The 18,418-nt window shown below is 41.1% G+C and overlaps 1 protein-coding gene and 1 non-coding gene across 5 annotated transcripts in view; one reads left to right on the top strand and one right to left on the bottom strand.

Annotated features, from left to right (window-relative positions):
- Window positions 1–18,418, top strand: part of SINHCAF (SIN3-HDAC complex associated factor) — a 45,035-nt gene that overhangs the window by 11,316 nt on the left and 15,301 nt on the right. For 3 of the 4 annotated variants that reach the window (XM_064377430.1, XM_064377432.1, XM_064377429.1), the window contains exons 2-3: window positions 15,758–15,905; window positions 18,213–18,312. In XM_064377430.1, coding sequence (XP_064233500.1) covers window positions 15,778–15,905; window positions 18,213–18,312 — 228 coding nt within the window. In that variant the 5' untranslated portion in view covers window positions 15,758–15,777. Of the gene's footprint in view, window positions 1–9,023; window positions 9,166–15,757; window positions 15,906–18,212; window positions 18,313–18,418 lie in introns of all 4 variants that reach the window. The other variant, XM_064377431.1, reaches the window with a different exon arrangement.
- Window positions 10,316–10,415, bottom strand: LOC135275549 (small nucleolar RNA U13). Its single transcript, XR_010343170.1, has one exon. It is a non-coding gene; the product is annotated as a small nucleolar RNA U13 (small nucleolar RNA).

The raw sequence follows: 18,418 nt of genomic DNA, 5'->3' as shown, positions 1-18,418 counted from the left end.
TGCAACTGTAGAACATCAGATTCCACCTTTAGAAACCCCAACTGGGTTAATATACAATACTTAGGATCAGTCCCTCATTGTGTAATTACTTAACCAAATGGACCACGATGACTTAAGGATGACTAAATCATAATGGACTAAATGCAGATCCTTTGTTATGCCAAAATTGCCATATATGCAGACCAGGATGGAAGGTACTAGTGCAAAAATTAAGCAACCAGAATGGGGAAGCTACTTCCAGTGGTATCTTGAAAGTAGCAAAAGTGGGTAGGATGACCTTTGTTCCTTACAGGATGGTAATAAACAACTTAAAGGTGTAAACAGAAAGCTCTCAAATATACTCTCTCTCCTACTAAAAAAAGAATCTTCAGAGGTACCTTCTTTACTCTTTGGTGCCTCCTTCACCATCCCTACACCTTTACTGTATCTTCATCTTTCTAACTCCCAGGCTGGATCTGATTTTTCCTCTTCTGCCATCTCTTTCTCCTTGTCTGTCACTTGCTAAACATACTGTGACAGGGAACAAGGCTCCAAAGGCGCCTGCTCTTGTTCTTCCACCTACCTTGGCAGCAACCTCTAGTTCAGAAGTGAGGGACAGGAACTCTACAGGAATGCTTCCTGTGGTTGCATCATTCTGGGGACAGCCTATGATAGGTGGGGGATTCCCGATTCTCTCTCTTTTTAAGGGATTAAAACATTTAAGTATACATATACACACAAATATTACACGTATTCAATTCAATAGTATTGAAAATCCCAGCAGGATGTTTGTGGAAGTTAACAACTTATTCTAAAATTGTTTTGCTAATGAATAGGGCCAAGAATAGCCAAGAAGAATAAAGTTGTAAGACTTACAAAGCTGTAGTAATTAGTATAGTATTAGTGGATAATATACAATTATACAAAAAGAATAGAGCATTCAGATACAGCCCCATACTGGATTTATGACAGCAGTACCACTGTTTAATTAAAAAAAGAGTGATCTTGGACAGGTGTGGTGGCTCACACCTGTAATCTCAGCACTTTGGGAGGCCTGAGGTCAGGAGTTTGAGACCAACTTGGCCAACATGGAGAAACCTCGTCTCTACTAAAAAAAAAAAAGTTAGCTGGGGTGTTGGTGGGTGCCTGTAATCCCAGCTGCTCAGGAGGCTGAGGCAGAAGAATCGCTTGAACCTGGGAGGCAGAGGTTACAATGAGCTGAGATTGCTACTACTGCACTCCAGCATGGGTGAAAGAGCAAGACTGTGTCAAAAAAAAAAAAAAAAAAGAGTGATCTTTTCGTTAAATGGTGCTGGGTGATACACATATCCGTGGGGAAGAGGGCCAGGGAAGAATCTAACCCTTGCCTTGAATACCATGTAAAAATATCACAAATTCTAGAAAATTTAAAATCTAAACTTGAAAGGAAAACAAACTTCTGGAAGATAATACAGGAGATTATTTTCCGGACCTGGAGGAAAGCAAAGATTTCTTAAACAGGATGCAAAAAGAGCTAGCCACAAAAGAAAATGCTGCTAACTTGTACTACATTAAAATTAGGAACTTAAATTCCTTAAGACTCAGTTCAATGAGTAACAGTGCAGAGATTAAAGACATCTGTGAAACATAACCACCAAAGGTTTTGTATCCAGAAAATAGGCACATGATTGAAAAGGATACCCAAATGGCCAATAAGTATGAAAAAAAGTTGTATGACTCATTTGGAATTAGGGAAATGCTCATCAAAACCACATAGTGAGATATCACTAAAATTAAAATAACTGATGCCAAGTGTTGGCAAAGATCCAAAATGATGCCACCATACAATGATAGTATGAGTGTTAACTGGTACCATCACTTTGGGAAACAGCTTGGCAAGATCTTCTGAAGCTAAATATACATATTTTCTATGACCCAGCAGTTCTATTAGAAATATTGACACACACACACATCAAAACATAGGTAAAAAAATGTTGAAAACACATTACTTGTAGTAGCCAAAACTGAAAATGGCCCAAAATGTCTATTGACCCTAGAATGGATATGTTGTCACACAATGGAATTCTATACAGTGAAGAAAAATAAAAAAATACCCAAAGCATAGATTAATCTCAGAAATGTTAAACAAAAGAAGCCAGACCAGAAGAGTACTTTCTGTATAGTTGCAATTAAGTTTAAACAGGCAAAACCAATTGATGGTGATAAATGTCAGTTGTTATCATTGGGACCAGGGAACAGTGACTGGGATGAGACCTGTAGACTGCTGGTACTATCCTCTTTCTGATCAAAAGTTACTTGTCCTTTGCCAGCTTTGTGAAACAGCTGAAAGGCTACCATAAACAAAGCATCAGGGGGCATACAGGACCTATTAAAAGACCACATTTTCTTGAAAATACGCTAATCATTACAATAGTAATATCTGGTGGATGCCACCTTTATCAAGTGATCAAACTTAGCATCACCAATGCTGGGACAGCATTCCTTCCGTCTTTGATCTGACCCACCACTCCACTTAAAAGTAACACATTCTTTGGATTAGGCTGGCTTTCTCCAAAAATGTTCAAGTATCGAATGACAAAGTCGTTGGGACACCTGAAAAATTCACCATTTTTCTCAGTGCTTGCATGCTTTAAAAATACTGTTATAAGCTGAGTTGGATCTACTCTCTTGGTTAAAGCCACCTTGGCAGCTGCCATGCTTGGTCCTAGGTGCGGGGACCTGCAAGACCCCCTCACTGGCTCGCTCATGCTCAGTCCTGGTGGTTCACTTCCAGTACCAGCAGCATGTGTGCCTGGCCTGCCTGGAATCCTGATTCTCTATCAACCCTAGTCCAAGGTCAAATTATGGGCCATAGTTAAGGAATTTCCTGACTCTTACGAAGATCCGATTTGCTTTACCGAAGAATTTGAACTCACAATTAAAACCTATGACCCAGGTCTTTCCGACATTTATCGACTTGTCTGCATGCTGGTTTCAGCTGCTAAAGCTAAGGAATAGCTAGAAAAAGCACAGTGTGGTTGGATCCCCTAACAGATCTTGTTCCTGAAAATCCAGTATGACCTCTGCTGTACTCAGCTCCCCAACTTTCAGAAGATGGCTCAAAGACACATGGGCATGACCACCTTCTCTGTTAAATGCCATTCCCTTCGTTTTTCAAAAGATCATAGATTGGATTAAAATTCAGCAATGCTAGAATTCAGGTAGGCCTGTTTTAGATTTTTTTTTACTAGCTTTGATAAAACATGAAAACAACATTGCAGATATCAGTGGACAACTTCGAAAACAATAAAAATGACATTGTATTAAATTAAAATTTCCCAGGCTGGGTACAGTGGCTCATACCTGTAATCCTAGCATTTTGGGAGTCTGAGGCAGGCGGATCACCTGAGGCCGGGAGTTCGAGATCAGCCTGACCAACATGGAGAAACCCCGTCTCTACTAAAAATACAAAATTAACTGGGCATGGTGGCACATGCCTGTAATCCCAGCTACTTGGGAGGCTGAGGCAGGAGAATCACTTGAACCTGGGAGGCGGAGTTTGCGGTGAGCCGAAATTGCACCACTGCACTCCAGCCTGGGCAACAAGAGCAAAACTCTGTCTCAAAAATTAAAAAAAAAAAAAGCCCAAACAATTTGAATGATGCACTAGCCACTCTTGTCAAATGTCACGTGACTAGGTGATGGCCAGAACTAATGACGTCAACTTAGCTGAACAGTTGTCCTGCACATTAATAAAAAACAAAAACCAAAAGGCTGTACACTTAACAGTGGTAACAGTTAACCTATTACAATTCCCAGGCCAAGAAGAAAATTAAGTGTATTGGTCCTGAGAGCTCTTCTCCCTTTGTCTGTCACTACTACAGGAAACTAGGGCATTTTAAAAGGAATTGTAAGACACTGAGATGGAAACAACAGGATGATAAACTGGAGAACTACGGCTACTCTGAGGAAACAAGGGGTTTTCATTTTTTCCCAATTCTCTGCTTTAACTCACTGTTTGGGATAAATTAACACAATAATATAATAGGCACATGAGCTGCTGTATCACTTATAAATTCTACCTTACTTGAAATCCCATTTCTCAGAGAAATGAAAAGATTGACATCGTGGGTATACCTAATAAACCTATCTCTTGCTTTAAATTCACACCTTTGCCTTACTGGTTCATTGGGTTTGGCGTCCTCCCAAAGGCTATGAATGTGATACCCTCAGCCAATGCCATGTTTTCCTGATATGCCCAGAAGCCCCTGGATTTTTTTAACCTGGATTGAAATTTCGACAATATCCATAATGGTCATTTTTTTTTCCTCAAAGTGGGAAATGTTTCTGGAACTCGAACCATGGGATTGGGGAAAGCAAACCAAAAAATGCCCTCATAACATATCACAAGTTGGCTGGGTGCAGTGGCTCATGCCTTTAATCTCATCATTTTGGGAGGCTGAGGCGGGCAGATCACCTGAGGTCGGGAGTTCAAGACCAGCTTGACCAACATGGAGAAACCCCATCTCTACTAAAAAAATAAAAAATTAGCCTGGTGTGGTGGCACATGCCATGCCTGTAATCCCAACTACCTGGGAGGCTGAGGCAGGAGAATTGCTTGAACCCAGGAGGTGGAGGTTGCTGTAAGCCAAGATCATCATGCTGTTGCATTCCTGCCTGGGCAACAAGAGTGAAACTCCATTATATATATATATATATGTATATATATATAATCACAAGTTGTTGTGAGTGATGTAAAGATACCTTCATATGATTGGGAAAATGGGAAAAATAAATGAAATCTAATAAAGGGAAGGAAATCATAAGGCTCCTTTCAAACTTCAACCTTCCTACTAATGCCAGAAGCTGAGCATTTGAAACTATTTCTTACCCAGCTGTGGTTCCAGTCTAACACAGACATAGGAAAGATACTCTCAGCTACTCCAATAAAGGTTTCGATTAACACTAAGAAGCCCTTGCCTAATTAAAATAATAACCACTACAAGAGCCATAGGTGGAGTTGCCCCAGTCATGAGATTATCTTGAGAGAGGTTTTATTATTCCCTGCACCAGTTCCTGCGATACCATCATTTTCCTTGTCAAGGAACCACATGGGAAAGGATGGAGATTTGTACAAAACTTAAGGGCTGTGGACAGTATTATAATACCTAGATATCCAGCACTTCTTAATCTTCATACTCGGGTCTGCTATACCAAATGTCAGACAATATTTTTTTTTTAACTTTTTTTTTCGTTGAGAGAATCTCAGTCTGTCATCTAGGCTGCAGTGCATTGGCACAATCTCGGCTCACTGCAGCCTCCACCTCCCGGGATCAAGTGATTCTCCTGCCTCAGCCTGCCAAGTAGCTAGGATTACAGGTGTACACCACCATGCCCAGCTAATTTTTGTATTTTTAGTAGAAACAGGGTTTCATGATGTTGGCCAGGCTGGTCTTGAACTCCTGACCTTAAGTGATCTGCCCACCTTGGCCTCCCAAAGTGCTGGGATTATAGGTGTGAGCCATTGTTCCCAGCCCTGACAATATTTTTCAGTTGTGGATCTCTGTAGTGCCTTTTTAAGCATCCCTATATATCCAGGTGGTCAGTATTTGTTTGCCTTTACCTGGAGAGAATGATGGTATACTTGAACAGTGATGTCCCAGGGTTGTACAGCACCCCACTTACTTTTCCGAAATGCTGAAATTTGAATTTAGCAGATTCAGACTTCTCTCAGGGGATCGTTACACACTTTGCTCTGACACACTTTCTTCCTCTGAAGAAGAAAACTTGTACTTACTTCAGTTGACCATTAAAGAGTACAAGGTATCTAAAGATAAACTTTAATTTTGCTTTTCTTAAGTCAAATATGTGGGACATGTCATGTCAGACAAAGGATTGAACATCAGTCCCGATAGAATCAAAGGAATCTTAGCTTTTCTGATGCTTACTACTAAAAAATAGCTTAGAGGGTTCTTGGAGTTGGCTTGCTATTGTAGAAGCTGGATACTAAATTTATATTGTGTGACTCAACCCTTTTATACCTGTTTAAAGAATGACCAGCCTGATCCCATCATGTGGACTCATGAGGGACAACCAGCCGTGCAGCAAATTAAAGAAAGATTAGTAGGCCAGGTGCGGTGGCTCATACCTATAATCCCAGAATTTTGGGAGGCCGAGGTGGGCAGATCACTTGTGGCCTGGAGTTCAAGACCAGCCTAGGCAACATAGTGAAACCCCATCTCTACTAAAAATACAAAAATTAGCCAGATGTGGTGGCAAAATGCCTGTAATCCCAGTTACGAGGGAGGCCGAGGCAGGAGAATCGCTTGAACTTGGGAGACAGAGGTTGCATGAGCCGACTGCATTCCAGCCTGAGTGATAGAGCGAGACTCTGTCTTAAAAAAAAAAAAAGATTAGTAAATGCCCCAGCAATAAGACACCCAAACTATGAACTTTCTCTCTTTCTGTTCATGAGGTGGAGGAAACACATTTGGTATGTTGACTCAGACATGGTGACCAGCAAAGACCTATAGTCAACAGTTAGATCTGATGACTCCAGGACTGCCCCCTTGTATGAGGGCAATATCAGCTACAGCCTTTCTATATAAAACTATTGAAAAGAAAGTCATGGTGTCCCCACCTTACTGCCTTCATTCCATATTCAGTCGAGGGTACTGGCTAACATGGTGAATTCTCATCATACTCAACACTTTTCTGTTAATAAATTAGCTTCCTATTAGGTCTTACTTTTATCATCCTCTAATGTGTTACCATCTCTTGTTGCAATAATCGTAACCTGGCCACTCTCTCTCTCTCTCTCTCTCTTTTTTTTAGACAGAGTCTTGCTCTGTCACCCAGGTTGGAGTGCAGTAGCATGATCACAGCTTACTGCTGCCTCGACCCTCTGGGCTCAGTTAATCAGCCTGCCTCAGCCTTCTCAGTAGCTGGGATTACAGGTGTGCACCACTACACCTGGCTATTTTTTGTATTTTTTGTAGAGACTGGGTTTACCACGTTGCCCAGGCTGGTCCCGAACTTCTGGGCTCAAGCATTCCACCCACCTTGGCCTCCCTAAGTGCTAGGATTATAGTCATGAGCCACTGCACCAGGCCTGGCCACTCTTCTGACAAGACCTCTCATGACTTTGTCCGGATGACACAGGCAACCTTTTACCCCAAGGACAGACCTACAAGAAATACCACTAGATAATGCTGAGATAGAATGGTTTACAGATGTATCTTACTTGAGGGGAGAAGGTGGTAAGTTTAAAGCAGGATGTGCCATGATCATTGAAGCTGGTCTTCTTCAGGTCAAGTCAGCCCAAGTGGCTGAACTGATTGCCGTGACTCAAACTTGTTAACTAGCAAAGAATAAGGTGGCAAATTATGCCCCTATGCATCTGGTGGTGCTCATGACTTTGGAATGCTATGGGTTCTCAGGGCAACCCATAACAAATGGACAAGTCTTGGAGCTCTCTTTTGGCAATTATAAAGGTTTCTGGCCACTCTGAATTAGACACAACGTAGAGTCAAGGTAATCAATTTGCTGATGCAGTAGCTAAGAGAGCTGCATTTGAGTCACCAGCCCGATCCTGGGGATGACTGTGAGACTTAAACAGTTAAGTCTATGCTAAAGGAAAGCCAAGACTTAGCTTCCACAGAAGAAAGATCTACCTGGAAATGAAACTGGGGGTACTTTTTCCCCAAAACTGAACTGTGGTATGGACCTAATGATAAACTGTTAACTCAATGGCTTTCAGATGCCCCTCGTGGAATACATTTACGGCTTGACCTATTGGAATTCAGATAAAATGATATACTATTATAAACAGTATTGTTGGAGACTATCATTGATCATCATGGCACAGAAGATTTATTCCATCTACCCAAAACATAATCCTGGAAAACTCCTTTATGGGGCTCAAGGCCATTTTCTTCTACCTAGACCTTTTGAGCTATGGTAGCTTGATTTTATCCAGCTGCCATCATTTTAAAAATTTAAATATGTATTAGTAATGATTGCATGTTTTTGCATTGGTTTGAGGATTTCCCCTGCTGATGGGCAATGGCACTGGGTAAAATCTTATTAGAAAGGATTATCCCATTTTGGGGAGTCCCCTTTGAATTTCACAGCAATAGAGGAACTCATTTTACTGCCTAGGTTATTAAGCATTTGTAACATTTGGGGCTGGGCACAGTGGCTCACGCCTGTAATCTCAGCACTTTGGGAAGCTGAGGTGGGCGAATCACCTGAGGTCAGGAGTTGAAGACCAGCCTGGCTAACGTGGTGAAACCTCGTCTCCACTAACAATACAAAAATTAGCTGGGCATGGTGGTGCACGCCTATAGTCCCAGCCACTCGGGAGGCTGAGGGAGGAGAATTGCTTGAACCTGGCAGGCAGAGGTTGCATTGAGCCAAGATCGCACCACTACACTCCAGCCTAGGTTTTTTTTTTTTTTTTTTAAACCAAGAGTGAGACTTGGTTTTAAAAAAAATGGCCGATATTTCAGTATTTTGATTGTGCCTACCACCCTTAGTCCTCAGGATTGGTAGAATGGAGCAGTGGAATAATAAAACACAATGGGCTAAACCTGGATTGGTAGAATGGACCAATGGAATAATGAAAACACAACTGGCTAAATTTATGAAGGCTTTTCACCTCTGCTGGCCGAAGGCACTCCCCTTGATATTGCTCAACCTTTGATCCATCCCTTTATCAACTCTCTTCTCATAAAATTGTAACTGGAAGACCCAGGCACATGGGAATCAAGATGACTGATCCAAATTTACTGAATGGGGACATCTTGCACGATTGTAAGGGACTTGTTCACCAACTCATGAAAAGCCAGGCCTTAGTGCAAGACACATCCCACAGTGCGCTCCTGGGAGATGAAGATTCTGGTCATGTCCTCCAACCTGGAGATTTTGTCTGTTGGAAAAGACCTCTCATAAAGGACTCCCTCCAGCCATGGTGAAGGGGCCCCTGCCAGGTACTGTTGACTAATCCATGGGCAGCAGAGTTAAAGGGTATAGACTCATGGATCCATATCTCTCACCTTAAAAAGGCACAACTTCCTGAATGGGCCATGACTCCCACCAAAGATCCCTGTCTCTGATTCACCAAACAGCTTCAACCCTGAAACCAAGACAAGAGGTTGACAACATCTGAGTGGACAGCTAATTGACCCAAGACTTCAGACCAGGCCTGTATGATCTCCTGTCTAAACATTCTTAGAGTAATATATTTACTTTGGGGGCTATTGGCCTTGTCTGCTTTGACTCAGTTTATAGGATATATAATCTGGTTAACATTTCGATACACATTTGACTTTTCAGGGTCTCCGCTGGGGATGGGAAAAATAGTTCATTAGTTAAACTCTCCCAAAGTGTGGCAGATGGAGGCATTCTCTTAGATTGCTGGTTTTGTCACCACCTTCCAAGGGCCATTCAAGATCATTACATGCTACTTGTTGCGCCAATGATTGATTTTTCTGACACTCCAAATGTTACCATATACTTGCATGAGTTCCCTCCAAATGTCACTTTCCAAATTCAAATTCAGCTTTTAAAGCCAAGTCATATTTTCATTCTCTGCTTAATAATATCCCTCCAGTCTTACCCCTCCCCACCGCCCTCACGCCTGTCTATCACTAAACCAATCTAACTTATCTAGAACACATACTTAAGTCTTTACCTTTTCCAGGCCACTGTCCCTGCACATTCCTGGCCTCCCAACATTTCTGTCATATCTGGCAACCAAAAGTCCAAAGGAGAAAAAGCAAAGCAAATTGTGCCAGCACATCTTATTTGTTAAATATCATGCTTATGCAGGCTTTTGTAAGTCCTGCAGTAAAACCAATCTGTGGCTCACTTATGTTTAATAGTTAGGGGATACATTTTGGTATGTGGCATTGGGCCACACCCACCAACCCAAGGATGGGGACATAGTGTAAATAGCTGGCGAAATAGCTGGCAAATTGAAGGGCTTTGTCTTCTTGGCCATTACATTGCCTTTTTTTGTTTGTTTGTTTGAGGGAGGATCTTATTCTGTTGGCCAGGCTGGACTGTGGTGGTGGTGTGACCATGGCTCACTACAGCCTTGACCTCCGTAGGCTCAGATGATCCTCCCACCTCAGCCTCCTGAGTAGCTGGGACAAGGAGTCTGTGCAGTAGCTCACACTGCGTGCTGCACTTACATCAATACCTCAGGTGAAGTAGAGACTTGCATAGAAAGGATTTCCAGGCAAGCTAAATGGTGGCAAGAGGCACAAACTACCCATCTTCTCAATGACCCACTTAATTGGCTTCCTTTGGAACTGGAGCATTTCTTCCAGTCTGCAGTTGGAACCCTTTTTCATGTCAGATGGTTAAAGTGCTGATGTCATAACAGGGTTTCAGGGAGGCACATCTCACACACGTGTGAATGCCCAATCATCACTTAAAAATGACAAAAAGATCTCAAACCTTGATATAATCATAGTCTGTATCCTACTTCTGTTACTATCAGTTAAATTACTCAGGGTATTTATAACCAACTGCTCTAAGTCTATTGCTAAAACCAGAATTATGGGCCAGGTGCAGTGGTCTACACGCAATCCTAGCACTTGGAAGGCCAAGGTGGGAGGATTGCTTGAGGCTAGGAGTTTGAGACCAGCCTGGGCAATATAGTGAGACCCTGTCTTGATTAAAAAAAAAATAATAATGACACCTCTCCCCCAATTATGATAGCATAATGTAGATAGAATCATCCTGTAAGCTTAGCAGCAGATTCCACTACATACCCCTGGAATTCCTGCCTCAGGCCTAGATCAACCTCATCTTGCCTCTTTCCCTCCAGTGTGGGATGTGACTTCTGGGAATGAGCCTTCCAATGAAGAGGGACAAAAGGACATAAAGTATGATCATTTGTGTTCTCTAAAGAAAAATTTTGATCAAAAGGGGTAAAATGTGGAAATAAAAGGAAAAATGAATTGACACAGCCTCTTCTAAATATTTGTTCTGGCTTAGGAATGTGTACATGCAAAGGCAGCTATGTCAGATAAGTGTTACAACCGCCCATAAATAGGCATGTTTTAACTGTAACCCTTGAAATCTTGGAAAACATCTTGAAATGTTTTTTCTATTTCAAGGATCTTAGGAAAACATGTTGTAGATAGACAGGTAGATGATGATGATAGTGTCAGAAGAAAAGAGAAAAGTGCGCTAAGATGGCTGCAGTTTGGACATATGGGTAATAAAACCATAGCCTATTAACTAAGGCTGACCCCTTGTGTATGTGTAACTGGAGTTTGTTAAATATTTTACTAACAGGTACTGGTTGTAAACTTGTGTGTCAAATATAGAACAAGGGCAGGATGGAATCAATCATCCTTCCACCAGACCCTGAGATGCCTACACAATTATTAACCTCTCTCTCCTATCCACTCAGCCACATTTACCTTATGTGTAACATCACTGAATACCAGTCAAATTGACAAGAATGTACTTGCTGCTTCACTGTACTGCAGGTATCCCCCTGTTTAAAATAATGTATGAATACCGTGCCTCATATAATCTACATTAAAACACAGGTTATAAGCTGTTGGAACTTGTGCTTCCTGGGTGCACATCCTCAAACTTGGCCTAATAAACTTTGTTTGACTGAGATTCAGATTCCCATCTTGGTCTCTCATTTGGGTTGACATACCCATTAGGAGACTGGCATCCTAGATGCTGAATTTATAAAGATGATAAAGACAAGTGAATTCCTAACTCAGTTTTATTTTATTTTATTTATTTATTTATTTATTTATTTATTTATTTATTTATTTATTTATTTTGAGACGGAGTTTCACTCTTGTTGCCCAGGCTGGAGTGCAATGGCACGATCTTGGCTCACCGCAACCTCCGCCTCCTGGGTTCAAGCAATTCTCCTGCCTCAGCCTCCCGAGTAGCTGGGACTACAGGCGTGTGCCACCATGCCCAGCTAATTTTTGTATTTTTTAGTAGAGACGGGGTTTCACCTTGTTGGCCAGGATGGTCTCTATCTCTTGACCTCGTGATCCACCCGCCTCGGCCTCCCAAAGTGCTGGGATTATAGGCGTGAGCCACTGTGCCTGGCCTATTTTATTTTATTTTTTAACTTTTTTTGAGATGGAGTCTTGCTCTGGCGCCCAGGCCGGAGTGCAGTGGTGCGATTTCAGCTCACTGCAACCTCTGCCTCCCAGATTCAAGCAATTCTCCTGTCTCAGCCTCCCAGTTAGCTGGGACTACAGGTGCATGCCACCACGCCTGGCTAATTTTTTTTTTTTTGTACTGTTAATAGAAACAGGGTTTCACCATGTTAGCCAGGATGGTCTCGATCTTCTGACCTTGTGATCTGCCCACCTTGGCTTCCCAATACTGGGATTACAGGCGTAGCACTCGGCCCTTTTTATTTTTAAATATCTAAAAAACAGGCTTACTGAGATCATTCACATACCATAAAATTCACTCACTTATATACCATAATATTCACTCTTATAATGTGTACAATTCAGTGGCTTTTAGTATACTCAGAGTTTTGCAACAATACCACTATTTAATTTTAGAAGACAAATGACAGTTCATAATTAGTATTTTAAGTTTTTCCTGATTTTTGGGTTCATTTCAAAGCTTGCTTTTATTCTTTCCCCTAAACGCATGCTTAAGGGTGAGATTGTATAGGGTCTGTTCTCAGCTGTAACTGTTAATCTGGTTACAGATTAACTTGGTTGCTGTAAACAAAACCCAAAATGAAACCCCTGTGTATCTGCTGTGGATTCCCAGGTGCCTCTTAAGTGTGGGGATAAGCTCAGAAAAGGCTTAATAGGTTTATTAAGTTGTCATCCATTAAAAGGTTCACATGCTTCTTGTGTGTTGCATAAGGACAGGTGTCTGCCACCTTACTGCATTTCTCACTGAGCATTGCCTAGGAAGAGAGTAAGCCCTAGAATTTAGATCCTTCTCAGATGTTCAGGCAGAAGAATTTTGTCAGGACAAAAGTAAGGTCGTGGAGCTATATAAAAATGGATTATGCATCTTACGACGTCGGCCTATTCTCCCCTATGTTTAAGAAGAATATTCCTCAGATGATGAATGGAATATCTTGCCAGGGGCTGGTGGGTAAGTTTTGTGGAGGTCCTCACCAGCAGAAAAAAAATCGTTGGCTGATTAAAAAGAAAGCCTCAGTATTTACCTCTAACCTTAACATCCTTTACAGCTTGCCAGTGTGGTAACTGGCACAAACTATGGGGTCTTGGTCAAATCCAACCTCAGTGAAGGTAGTTCACATCGTAGAGATGAGCTGAATGCCAATAGCTTTGAGGACTTGTTCATTTGGGGGAAGGGAAAGAGATTGTGAGGGTGGAGATAGGAATCTATCTGTCATAATTGGATTTGGTCTGTGTATTAATGGAATGAATTGGCCTTTTTTGCTCTGCTTCTTTTGTCCTTGCTGAGAAGAGAGGCTGAAGTTTCCAAGGGCTATGGGTGAAGCTGGAGGGTATTAGAGGAACTGCTCTCTGACCTTCTTGATGGTAATGCAAGCTGTTGGGGGAGTTTGGAGAAGACTGCAGGGCAGTATGCAGATGAGAGCTGTATTACATTTTGCCTTGAAACAGGAATATACAAATTAAAGCAGTAACTGCTCTTCTGCTTTCTTGTTTCTGCAATCTTCTGTCATTTGATATTGTTTTTTCCAGAGCAACATGTGACTATTTTCTTCAGGATTTTCTTTTCAGTTATCATACGGGTTTGTTGTTGGATCGAGAAAAAAATATCTGCCTCATTTGAACAGGCCTCTCTAGACCTTTTCTTACTACTGTGTAGAGGGTACTTCCTCATTTTTCTTCCTCTCAAAGCCATAAAATTCCCAAGCATTCAACTAAAATTATTATCAACTAAACAACAACAACAACAACAATTCTTAGAGGTAACTGTTTAGACTTAATTATTGAGAAGTATCAAGGTTTTCTGCCTTGCCCCATCTCATTCTTTTGCCTGCCTCTCTCACCAGCAAAAACATTGAAGAGGAACACTTTATTAACAATAGCCTGTTTGAAGGGAAGTTTCAGTTTTTAGCTAATTATTTGCTAATAAAAGTTTTAAAAAATATTTTTCTTTAAAAGTTCTAAAACCTCTATTATATTTCAAAACCCCTCAATATCCAAAAATACACATAAAAAGCCTGGATATTTGGTTAGTTCTGAATCATTTTCATTAATACTTGCTGTAGTATACTAACCAGAATTGGAAAGGAATGGGATCAGACAAGATAATCCAAAGACAAATAGAGCCATATGCCACACAAGGACGTTTTGGTCAACCACAGACTGCATATATGATAGTGGTCCCCAAAGATTATACCATATTTTTTGTACCTTTTCTATATTTAGATGCACAGATTCTTACCATTATATTACAGTTGCCTACGGCATTCAGTACAGTCACATGCTGTATAAGTTTGTTGCCTAGAAACAGTAGGCTATCCCATATAGCCCAGGGATGTTGTAGGCTGTTGCCATCTAGGTTTGTGTAAAGACATTCTGATGTTTGCACAAGGATGCCCAGTGATGCATTTCTCAGAATATGTCCCCACTGTTGGCAACACATGACTGTACTGAAGCTTTAGATTTACTTATCTCAGTTTATTTATAAAACAACTGATAATTTTCTGTGGTTAACACCTAAAACTATGGGCACTAAATATATTTTTCTTTTATTGTTGCTTTATATGATAATGTTGTGATAATTTGTAGTTAGACCCTCAGACATACACACATCTTCTGGACTTGTCCATTAGAGTTTAGTTTCCATATTCATTGCCTTTTCATCACCTCTCTTAGTCTAGATTTTCTGGTGAAGCTGGCCCTTGATTTGGATATACCAAATTACTTTTCCTAAGGTACAGATTTACTGCCAGCTACATATTTGCATCAGCCCCAGAGTTGTTTTCTTCCTTCTTTCCTTGATGTTGAGATTTTTTTTTTCTTTGAACAGGAGAACTACATTTTATTTCACTCTACATCTCTGGGACATTTGCCTCCCACTGTTACTACTCTTAGGCACGAAGCCTGTAGAACAGGTTTACAAACCTCTAAGAACTAAGGAAAAGATCAGTGATCAGACAACATGAGCTCATTCTTTGTCTTCATGATTTTTGGAATTATTATTATTAAATTCTAACCTTGGATTTTTGTAAATTTTACATCTTCCTTTCAGCAGTTTCAATTCAGGGCCAAACTTGGCTGCTTAGAACTTCCCATTTATCACAGAAGAAATCCCCTCTGAATTCCCATTAGGCAGAGTGGTATGGCTGATACATATTGAGCTAGTTGTGTGCTTAGTATCAAATAGCGGTCATGGTAAATGCTCAAAACTTCCCCAGAGGGGAATCACGTTAATGCAAAGGTGCAAAACAAAAAGGTGTATCTTAAGTTTTAGGATGCATCCTTGATTGCCTATGGCTTCATTATTTTACAGGATTGTTTGTGGCATTTCTTACTTAAAAACCTGATTTAAAAACTGCTCCTCTTCCTCATTTTTAGAGTGAGTGTTTGCTAGGAGAGTCAGGAGGTGGTAGAGTCCTCCTTAAATAACTAAGCCTTTCTTTTGTGTTTTATACACTTGCCATGCTAGTGCCAAGAATGGAGGTAGATCCAGGAGGTCTTTCCCTGAGCTGCCTATCTGGCTTGGTCATGTAACACCATGTTGCTTGGGGGTGGGGTGGAGCACAGAGAACTCTTTAATGGTTCCTTGTTACAGCCCTCAACAAAGATGTGTCATTCCTTTGGCTTTACAGACTATTGCCCAGAAGAAAAGATGTTTGGTTTTCACAAGCCAAAGATGTACCGAAGTATAGAGGGCTGCTGTATTTGCAGAGCTAAGTCCTCCAGTTCTCGATTCACTGACAGTAAACGCTATGAAAAGGACTTCCAGAGCTGTTTTGGGTAAGATCACCTGATGTTTGTACTATTCTTAGAGTGAAAAAATACCACACACAGCCTATGGAAATATTTGTAAGCAAGGTGATTGGAACAATTTGCTATTAATTAAAATCATTTATTCTAATCTAGGCTATTTAAGTCTCCTGCTATTTAAATGAATCAGACAATACTGACAGCCTACTTTTTTCCAGATTATGAGGAGCTACCACGTTAATTGTGAAGCTCTTTATAGTTGTAGCTAGACAAACCCTTTTGTAGAGACAGGGTTTCACCATGTTGGTCAGGCTGCTCTCGAACTCCCAACCTCAGGTGATCCGCCTGCCTCAGCCTCCCAAAGTGCTGGGATTACAAGTGTGAGCCACCGCACCCGGCCCTTTTTTTTCTTTTTTAAAGAGACAGTCTTCCTGTGTTGCATAGGCTGGGGTGCCGTAGCTATTCACAGGTGTGATCGTTGTGCACTACAGCCTTGAACTTTTGGACTCAAATGATCCTCTTGCCTGAGCCTCCCGAGTAGCTGAGACTATGGGTGCGCACCACCTTACCCAGTGATACAGTCATTCGTTTGTTCATTTGTTTGAGACGGAAACTCACTCTGTCACCCAGGCTGAAGTGCAATGTTACTATCATGGCTCACTGAAGCCTTGACCTCACTGGCCTCAGGTGATCCTCCTACCTCAACCTCCTGAGGAACTGGGACTACAGACATGCACTACCATTCCCTGCTAATTTTTCTATTTTTTTGTAGAGACAGGATTTTACCATGTTGCCCAGGTTGATCTCAACCTCTCGGCTGCTTCAGCCTCCCAAAGCACTGGGATTACAGGCATAAGCCACCTCATCTGGCCATATTCATTTTTTAAAACTATAATGCCTCTCTGGTTTTATTTGCTGTAAAACTAGAATATTATGGCACATTATTTTACTTGTCAAGGGGTAGTATTTTGATACTTACGAAATAGCTACTCGGGCTGGGGGCGATGGCTTGCACCTGTAATCCTAGTACTTCGGGAGGCCAAGGTGGACAGATCGGTTGAGCCAGGAGTTGGAGACCAGCCTTGGGCAGCATGGCAAAACCCTGTCTCCACAAAAAATAGAAAAATTAGCCAGGCATGGTGGCATGTGCCTGTGGTAGGGAGGCTGAGGTGGGAGGATCACTTGCGCCTGGGAGGTTGAGGCTGCAGTGAGCCATAATCCCACCCATACTCTGGCCTGGGCAACAGAGCGAGATTTTGTTCACCCCCACACCTCCACCTAAAAAGAAATGTATCTACACATTTCAAGAAAGATTAATTAAAAAGCATTGTTTAAAAGCATGATAATCAGAATCTCTTCTAGGTCTTGAGTTTTACTCTTTAATTTTAAAAGCAGTTTTTAAATTAAAATTAAAAAAAAAATTTTAAAGTAGGGATGGGGTCTCAACTCCTTCGCTCAAGCAATCTTCCCACCTTGGTCTTCAGTTGTGCTGGGATTACAGGCGTGAGCCACCGCACCAGCCTATTTAACTTATTTTTTTGAGATGGAGTCTTGCTCTTGTTGTCTGGGCTGGAGTGCAGTGGCATGATCTTAGCTCACTGCGATCTTTGCTTCCTGGGTTCAAGCGCTTCTCCTGCCTAAGCCTCTCAAGTAGCTGGGATTACAGGCATGAGCCACCACCTAATTTTTGTAGTTTAAGTAGAGATAGGGTTTCATCATGTTGGCTAGGCTGGTCTTGAACTCCTGACCTCAAGTAGCGACCCACCTCAGCCTCTCAAAGTGCTGGGATTACAGGTGTGAGCCACCGCACCCATCCTGACCTATTTAATTTTAAAAGCATTTCTTATTTCGAAATAACCAAATTGCAGTACATAGAATAGGTTTGTTGGATCTAGAAGTTAACTTTATTTCTGAAATATACTATAGAAACAAGTATACTATAGAAATATTCTGTAGAAAACTATAGAAACAGAATCATCCAGGATGATTAAACTGTATCTGTAAACCATATGTAGATACAATTTTTTTTTCCCAAAAGAAATGTGCTTGCATGAATTCTTTTTTTTTTTTTTACTTGATACATACAACTATTTATTGAATCTCTACTATATAGTAGATATTATTTCTGGTGCAAGAGACGTATTAATGAACAAAAAAGGGAAAAACTCTTTTTTGGTGCTTACATAGTCGTCTTCCTAGATTTCTGAAAATTTCTTCTACTGATTTTCTTCAGTTACTCCCCTTCCTGCAAACTTTTTTTTTTTTATTGCATTTTAGGAAGGCATGAATTCTTTAAGGTAAGGGAGACTGATAAAGATTTGATTGTTTTCTTATCAGATTGCATGAGACTCGTTCAGGAGACATCTGCAATGCCTGTGTCCTGCTTGTGAAAAGATGGAAGAAGTTGCCAGCAGGATCAAAAAAAAACTGGAATCATGTTAGTCCATCTTTCTTTTTTCTCAATTATATCTATTATATTTAAAGTAACATTAATTTCCCCTAATTTAGGAAGTAATATATCCCTAGAGTAGAAAAGTCTGAAA

The sequence above is a fragment of the Aotus nancymaae genome, unplaced genomic scaffold, assembly GCF_030222135.1.
Source record: "Aotus nancymaae isolate 86718 unplaced genomic scaffold, 86718_ANA_hifiasm-v0.15.2.pri h1tg000016l, whole genome shotgun sequence".
NCBI lineage: Eukaryota > Metazoa > Chordata > Mammalia > Primates > Aotidae > Aotus > Aotus nancymaae.
This window is presented reverse-complemented; position numbering and strand designations above follow the sequence as displayed.